The sequence below is a fragment of the Bidens hawaiensis genome, unplaced genomic scaffold (genome assembly GCF_021521415.1).
Source record: "Bidens hawaiensis isolate Kalapana, Puna unplaced genomic scaffold, B.hawaiensis_p1.1 tig00018958_1, whole genome shotgun sequence".
NCBI lineage: Eukaryota > Viridiplantae > Streptophyta > Magnoliopsida > Asterales > Asteraceae > Bidens > Bidens hawaiensis.
The window spans coordinates 359,772-368,754 of NW_027492879.1; the positions used below are offsets into that span (position 1 = coordinate 359,772).

Here is an 8,983-nt window from a genome sequence, read left to right on the forward strand (position 1 = left end):
AACGTTGACATTTTGACCTGGTCACATGGGTAATGTGTATACACTACCTCAAAAAAAACTCGAATTTTATGGCTTTTCATAAAAAAAAAATGAAACTTGGCTAACTTTTTATACATGAAAATAATGTTTTCATGATAATTATTACCAAAATCAGGGCAAAGTTTATACTTTTATATGCAGTAACTGTTCCTTTTTAAGATAACCAACTTCATTATTTTAATTAGTACACAATCATAACATAATAATACCACGAAAACACGCCTTTAATTATGCTACCGTCACAAATCACAACATTTTACCATAAACAACTTAACTCGGGCCAGCAAAAAACATACCGAAATCATAACGGAATCTCAACATGTTTTTCATTTCCAAAGTCTAAGGTAGAGCCTCAGCCGCTATTTTTGCAATCTCTCCCCTGCAGAACACCCAAAATATGTTTAATGCTATATACATCCCCCAAAACTAAGTTCAAAAAGCCAATATATAAAGTTAATGATTTTTTAATTAACCTTTTTATATATTTCAAAAGTAGGAAATTATAAAAGAATGCCATTCATAATATGAAGTGACATCATTTTTTCCACTTAAGTGTTGTTTTCAGGATAAAAGTGGGGATGGGTAAACATGCAAAGTATCTGAAAGAATTATTCTCACTAGTGAAGCCTTATATATATAGACATAGAGGGTAGCACATTTCCATACAATTGAAACAAGTGTTATAACTTACAAGTTTTTTAAGCCATCATTAACATATCGCGATGAATAAGAACGTCGCAATTGAAAAAAATGAAAGAATGAGTGAGTTTTTTAGAAAGGGGAAACCCTTCTTTGCAGTCATTTTTTTGCAATTCGGTCTTGCGGGAATGGATGTTATTTCCAAAGTTGCTCTGAATGAAGGAATGAGTAATTATGTATTTGTTGTTTATCGCCATGGGGTTGCAACCGTTGCCATGGCCCCTTTCGCCATGGTTCTAGACAAGTATCCATCTCTCTCTCTCTCTTTGACTCTTTCGCACACACAGAAGTGTCAACGAGCCAACCCCGTGAGCTGCTCTAGATTGGCTTGCTAAAAGCTCAAATCGAGCCGACCTACCTAAAATCAAGCATGTTTAATAAACAAGCCGAACCCGAGCTTCACTTATGCACAGGCTGGCTCGTGAGCTTTAACGAGCCTACTATTTATATACTTCATTTAGTATATTTAACATTTATATATATAAATTTATGATAAAAAAAAATTAAGCAGTACATATTATGTTATGTACACAAGTTCTATTTAAATATGTATATAAATTAATTAACAAAAAGACTCACCAGCCAAACTCAAGCTTTATTAAAAATGCTCAAAACAAGCCGAGCTTAAGCGCCAGAAATAAAGCTCAAAACGAGCCAAGCTCAAGCTATCATAAGTTAAATGAGTCGAGCTCAGGCTCAGCTCTTTACACTCCTACACACAGATACACCAGTTCATTTTAATCTTCATTTATGTTCATATTTCACTAATTATTTCTTTGTAACAGGAAAATAAGACCGAAGATGACAAAATCGATTTTTGTGAAGCTTATGCTGCTTGCACTATTGGAGTAAGTTCTAATATTTCTTAATAATTAGAAATAATGATTAGATGATTAACGTGTGTTTCTTGTTTGACAGGCCAGTTATTGATCAGAATCTTTATTTTCTAGGGATGAAAGCCACAACAGCAACATTTGCAGTTTCAATGTGCAATGTTCTTCCTGCTATCACTTTTATCATGGCATTCATTCTAAGGTAAAAAGAAAAAAATATATATAATTGACATGCATAACATGCACAGCAATGATTGAGTAAAACATGTGCATGGCATGTGTCACAATATATTTATGTTCTAACTTCCATTAAATTCATGCGCATAAAACCATCATTAGCAACCAGATTAAAGAAACTAGAAATATAGCCCTATTGTGATACTAATGTTCCTGTAATCATATGTAACAAACACATCATATATGTAAAGACACTAAAAATAACCCTATAGTTAAAATTGTTATTAATGCATACGACCTCTTAAACCATTCTATTCGGAGATTTAGAATATTGATGTAATAGTACTGTTTTTGTAATCATATGTAACGCATTATATATGAAAAACCGACAAAAGAGAGTAGTTTTATTAAATTGGTGAGTTTTTATTGACTAGGCTTGAGGTGGTCAACCTAAAGAGTATCCGCAGCCAAGCCAAAGTAGTTGGAACAGTTACAACCGTTACAGGAGCCATGCTTATGACACTGGTTAAGGGCCCGGTTTTAGAGCTATTTTGGACAAAAGGACGATACAACAACAAAAATGTAGTAAACAACGGCGTAGATTTACATCATTCTCTCAAGGGTGCTATTATGATCACAATTGGATGTTTTAGTTGGTCTTGCTTCATGGTTTTGCAAGTAAGAATTCATATTTCAGATAGATATCATAATCATTTATTATTATCAATTCTAAGTTTTAATATATTTTTTTTGTAATAATCAGGCAATCACACTAAAGTCTTATCCCGCTGAGCTGTCATTAACTGCTTGGGTTTGCTTCTTGGGCACAATTGAAGGGGCAATTGTGGCATTAGTGATGGAAAGAGGGAACTCGGCAGTTTGGGTTATTAAGTGGGACACCACACTTCTAGCAACAATTTACAGTGTAAGGATTTCTAGATAATTAAAACAATATATAATTTGTAAAAATAGATGAACCACATAATTGTATTGTATATTGACTGTGTATAAAATAGGGTTACATATGTGTTCCGCTCTATATAAAGAGAATAATATTACACTTGAATACTTTCTAGATATGATAATTATATAACTAGTTTAATTAAAATAATCAATAACTATGGGCTAACCAACTTTTATATCTATACAGGGCGTAATATGTTCAGGTCTTGCTTACTACATCCAAGGAATAATAATGAAAGATAGGGGTCCGGTTTTTGTGACTGCATTCAGTCCGTTGAGTATGATAATTGTAGCTATCATGGGTTCTATTATTCTAGCCGAGCAAACATATCTAGGAAGGTAAAAAAAGTTATAAAAGTAAAAAATCCTAGATTTTTTTTTATCATTGAACTCAATTATGTTCACACAGGGTTCTTGGAGCTATTGTCATAGTTGCAGGGCTATATATGGTTGTTTGGGGTAAAAGCAAGGATATCGAGCCTTCAATATCACCAGAAAAACAAATGTTAGAACAGGAATATGAAGAGAACGGTTGTCACAAAGTTATTACTATAAAATCATCAGATGGGGAAAATCAGACAGATGATGTATGCAACAGTAAATGTTGAGCAGAGAAATATTCAAAAACAATTATGGAAAAAATGTGGCATTGGTTGGGAGTAGGTGGTAGCAAAATAAGGCGTTGATATTAATGTATAAGAAAATGAACTTCCCTCAGAAATGGTCATGTTTTTTGGAACCAATGTTATTAACCTAGTTATGGTACTATGATCTTAAAGTCCATATCTAATATTATTACTTCATAGAGTGACAAAATATGTGTACCTTGACCAAGTCAACTCTCTATGACACGATTCCTTCTTCCTTGCCATATATCCGTTGAAGTTCACGAGTAGCAGCTAGAAACGATTCTAAAAACAAACAAAAAAAAAAGATAATAATAATATGGTCCTGAATAAATAAATAATATATATATATATATATATATATTGACAAATAATATTAAAAAAACACACACACCTTTCCAAATTCGAAAAGATTTCTGGTTGATTTGTGATCCAGTAATCGTCTGAATTACTTCAAACAACATATTTTGAGGTGTGTTTCTCAGTTCTTGAACAACACCATAGACTGTTTTCCCGTTCTCAAAGTAGATATGATTATTTGGGTGCTTTGTTTTGCAACCAGCGTGACGCTCAAACTCATAAGCATTAATCGCCTTAAAATATTAAATTACCTGGTTGTTAGGTGAGCAAAAATGGATTAAATATTACTTACATAAGTAACACATTATGCAATAAGCTAACCTTTGAAAAAGTACATGATTTACAGCCACAAAGATAGGTTGCACCCTTAATAACACCATGAAGCTCCTTCTATCATGCATATGAATTATTAAAAAAACATAGGCTAATTGTCTAAATAATAATAATAACAATAGACTTGCTATATCGGAAAATAAGTTTCTTTGACGTTAGTTTTGAAAGATTAACTCACTTAACTACAAGAACAACAATAAAGTCCCTGTACTTTATTTTTAACAAAAATAATCTCTTTTACATGGTTAAATTTTCAACTTTTTGGAATTATATATGAAGGCCTTTTTTACTTGATCAAATCCTTAAGATTTTATAAAACGAACATTTTCGCTAACTTTAAAAATTTAAGGGTTTAATCAAGAAAAAGAGGTCTCATTACTTTCTTGTAGGCCTATAAACGACTGACCAAACACGAAGGTTTCGTCGGTTTGGCATTAACAGAATAAACAATTCAAGCATGAACAATTACACGAACGAAGTTTTCTTGTTCATGTTCACCCGTCAAGAAATGAACATGTTGTTCGTTTGTTAAATAACGAAGTTCCCACTGAACGTTCAATTCGATCCGTTTACACACCTACTTACATGCATATTCAGTGAAAGTCTACGGTTTTTTTTCTCTTTTCTTGATAATTGCCAAAAAAGAATACATTAATTTGCATAACGCATATAAGATACCTCTCTTGACCATGCAACATACTTCACGGGAACACCATCTAGCATACCAGTTGACAACAAACTTCTAACATTTGAAGGAAAATTGTTTGGAGGAATCTTCTTATTAAATTTTTGATCATTTTTCTTTAAAACAGAATCTGAGGGGGAAATTACGTGTCCACCACTAATAACCGCATCACTTGTAGATTCAGACAAACCCGTTTCTTCAGTAGATCTTTGAACCGAAGATTGACTCATCAAAAAGTCATAATTGCATACAAGTCTTCCAGAAGAACTAATATTATCTGCATCATCATTTAATCCACCAAACGATATAATATTATCTTCACCAAATGAATGTCTCACTGATAAATCACTGTCATTAGTTTTGAAAAGAAGATCCATTGATAAAGAACTGTTTTGTTCATTGAAAGCATCCACAGATATAGAGTTATCATCCTCTTTGATTAATGATTGAGTGATTGTTGAAATATTATTAGTATCCACCCTGTTGAAAGTGTCGGCCAGAAACTCATCTGAATCTTTGACTTGGCTGACTTTGACTTTTCTAATCCCGCCATAACTAAAACATCCAAATGTGGAATCAATCTCGAATGAGTTGGTTGTTGTTCTTGGTGGTTCATTGTCAAACAACCGTTCACTGAATTGTAATTGACCCGCTACAGAGGAGAAATTAGACGGATTTTCACAATAGATGTTTGAGTTTAAAAGTGCAGTGTATGAATTCGGGTGTGGAACGTTTATCACTTCAACTGCATGTTTCTTGTTGGGAAATAATTCTGCTTCGTTTCCATCCATAAACCAATTATGTGAACGTTTTCGCTCCGCTCGTGAAGAATTACTGTGTGTTATTTCACCATTTTCACCTATGTTCTGGTAAGACTGAAGCGGTGAGTAGTGTCATAAGATTATTCAAATTTTCCAAAAAGTGCATATGAACAGTAAATTTGTATATCTGTTCAATGAATTTGCTAAAAGTTAATAAAATTACTTGCATAAATGCTAAACACCATTAAGGTTTTAAACAAAAGTTTCCCATATATTGGGGAAATGAATTTTGCTACAGAAAATGAATACCAACTATTTTAATGTTACATATATGACAAAAAAATTGCATATTTACAGCTTTTTATGTAATATTTTCAGCATTTTAAGTAACTTGTTTATGATTATATATTGAAAATTGTAACTGTATTAAAAGAAATTAAAAGAAAAAAAGATAAGCATACCATGTTTGTGCATTGCTTTTCTGATCCCCTGTTCACAAAAATATAATCTTTCAGGTAAGTTACCAAATCACCAACAAATTACAAAACAGAAAGCATATACAAATTATACAAAATGCTGCAAACACTACTATACGTTAACAAAGACAGGTCCTTACTGATATGTTATAATGTGACAAGATTTTGACCAGTTTATGCTGTAAGTTTAAATCAGTCTGTAGAGTTAGAATTTGTATTATTGTAACACCTTTTAAGGTTTTAATAAAGTTTGCCGCGTATTTATGAATTACGCTTAACGTTTTTTTATTATGTGAAGTGCAATGTCATCAAATCAACTACTAAGCATATTATTGACATAACATTATAAGAATATTATTGTCAAGCTACATTTTACCTAATCTCACTGATTAGAAGTTTTCTGCAATTTTGATCATTTAAAATCAAATTAAATCAACTAAGCATATCAATCAACAGATAATTTAGCAATCACTTAAAAGTCAACCTCACTACTTTCGAAACTCACATATGATCAAGCGGCATATGATCTCGATTGATTAATGGTTTACAGCTATAATTTGCATATACTGATGAAAATGGGCATGTTTGCGTTCATTCGTTTAAAACCTAAACGGACAGTTCACGAACATAACGAACATAAACAAAGTAACTTAAATGACCATAATTGACCAAACATAAACGGATACCTTTTATGTTTATATCTATACAAAAATAACTGCTTATGTATTTATTAAAATTTTGGCGAATATAAAATAACGAACGAACATAAACGGACGTTCAGGAACATAAATATAAAAGAACAAACAAAACATGTGTTCATGCTGTTCATTTAATTAAGCGAACAAAAACTTGGTTCATGTTCATTTGTTTATTAAATGAACGAACATAAACTGATTTCCCGCCGAACAGTACATGAATATTCAGCTCGTTTAGAATAATGTAGTAATATTGGCCAATTTAAGTTGCATCAAATCAACTACTAATCATATTAAGCAACAGATATTTTGTACTAATTACTAACTATGTTCATGTTCTAAGTGCTAATTTGATTCCAGTCAACTGAAAACACTTAAAAGTCAACTTCAGAAAGTAATCAAGGCATTTGCTTCTAATACTTCTAAACTGAAAATGAAGCATAAACACTGAAAATAACAGAAATTAACCCCAAAAAAGGTAAAAAAAAAACCCTAGGTAAAATCAAACGACGTATGATCTCCTGTCGATTAACAGACAATTACAGTTTGCATTGCATATACTGATGAACATATTGAACTCAAAAACACATAATATACCTCTAATGAAGCAAAAAATAAATAAAAAAACATAAACAAATCAATAAATTAAAGTTCAAAACCCTAAGTAGAATCAAGTGACGTATGATCTCCAATCGTTTATTAATTTACAGACACTTACAGTTCGCATTGTATATACTAATAAACACATTGAACTCAATAAACAAATTATATACCTATAATGAAGCAAAAACAACTGAAAAAAAATAAAAATAAATCAAAAAATAAGTTCAAAACCCTAGGTAGAAGCAATCAAAGTATGATCTCCGATCGATTAACAGTTTACAAACAATTCCGGTTGGCATTGCATATACTGATGAATACATTAAACTCAAAAACAAATAATATACCTAACATAAAGCAAAAATAACTGAAAAAACAAAAATAAATTAACAAATTAAAGTTCAAAACCCTGGTTAAAATCAAGCGAACGTATGATCTCCAATGGAATAATAATTTACAGACAATTACAGTTCGCATTGCATATATCACTAATGAACACATTGAGCTTAATAGCAAATAATATACAAAATAACTAAAAAAACATATATAAATTAACAAATTAAGTTCCAAAACCCTAGGTAACAATAAACATCGTATGATCGTCGCCGCCGATCGATTAATTCAATAATTTACAGATAATTACAGTAATACAGTTCGCATTGCATATAGTCATATACTAATGGTCAAATTGAACTCAATAACAAATAATATACCTGTAATTAAGTTTTCCGGTAGTGTCTTATGGTCTCCGATTGATTAATAATAATAACAATAATAATCGTCCGGTGACAGAGGTGTACGGAAGCGAGATCTACGCATTTGAGTGGATTTGTTGCTTTAGTTTAAAGGAAGGATCGGATGTTGTGTGATGCACGAGAAGTATGTTGGACCGGTGCACGTGGATGGATTTGGGTCGTTGGATTGATGGATGGTCTGTGGAGATTGGAGAGTGGTGTGTGTGGGCTGGAGTTGGAGGTGGTTTTTTGGTAAGTTGGATGCAGGGGATTGTGAGTTTTTGAGTGTTGTGGGCTTATGTATATGTTTGTGATGACACGTAGCCTAGGTTTGAATGTATAGGCTATTTTTATTTTTATTTTCGTTTTAGTGCTTTATGTTTTCAACTTTTATGTTTTATTTTGAAATTTTAGTTAAAATTATTATATTTATGTTTTAAGAAAGTTATAAAAGGCAAACCAAAGGTCATGTAAATTAGTTTTTTTTAGCATCATTTTAGGTGAGTTTTACATCAATCAAATCGTATTTTATTCCAATCAAAACATTGATATGAAATTTGGAAAAATTTATCGGAGTTAATTTTTTAATGGAGGTCAAGTGAAAACAATTAGTGTGAGAATTGAGACCGATTGCAATGAATTTCTAAAGTGAGATTATTATCAGCCAAATGTAAAAAGACAAGATTATTAAAATCCAATTTATCTTTTAAATAATTTCAAGGTATCATTTTGAATCTTCTTATATTAGTCAAAGCCTCAAGATTATTGTATGTAGGCATTGGTTATCCACACACCATTTGACTTATTCACACACCCTTGAAACCATAAGATCGTATGGCTCTTATACGATCGTATAAGACTTCAGCTTTTGTCAGATTGTCGCTGGCTTTGTCTGCTGTCCAGGAACATTCCATACAATAGTATGGGGACTGATGTACATATAAATATACATCTTTTCGGCATCAAATAAACTCTAAAAAACGGCAATTTCTATCCAATAAC

The 8,983-nt window shown here is 31.8% G+C and overlaps 2 protein-coding genes across 2 annotated transcripts; one reads left to right on the forward strand and one right to left on the reverse strand.

The window, feature by feature from the left end:
• Positions 1 to 724: 724 nt before the first annotated feature.
• LOC143557410 (WAT1-related protein At2g37460-like) lies at positions 725 to 3,442 on the forward strand. The gene is made up of 7 exons (XM_077046487.1): positions 725 to 982; positions 1,524 to 1,586; positions 1,657 to 1,773; positions 2,183 to 2,426; positions 2,512 to 2,673; positions 2,899 to 3,050; positions 3,121 to 3,442. Exons 1-7 carry the CDS (start codon positions 762 to 764, stop codon positions 3,317 to 3,319), a joined length of 1,158 nt encoding a protein of 385 aa, XP_076902602.1. The 5' UTR covers positions 725 to 761; the 3' UTR covers positions 3,320 to 3,442.
• LOC143557409 (uncharacterized) lies at positions 3,405 to 5,963 on the reverse strand. The gene is made up of 5 exons (XM_077046486.1): positions 5,938 to 5,963; positions 4,709 to 5,581; positions 4,019 to 4,087; positions 3,732 to 3,930; positions 3,405 to 3,622 (listed from the first exon to the last, which is right to left on the reverse strand). The coding sequence occupies exons 1-5, from the start codon at positions 5,938 to 5,940 to the stop codon at positions 3,555 to 3,557; spliced, it is 1,212 nt and encodes a 403-aa protein (XP_076902601.1). The 5' UTR covers positions 5,941 to 5,963; the 3' UTR covers positions 3,405 to 3,554.
• Between the last annotated feature and the right edge of the window lie 3,020 nt (positions 5,964 to 8,983).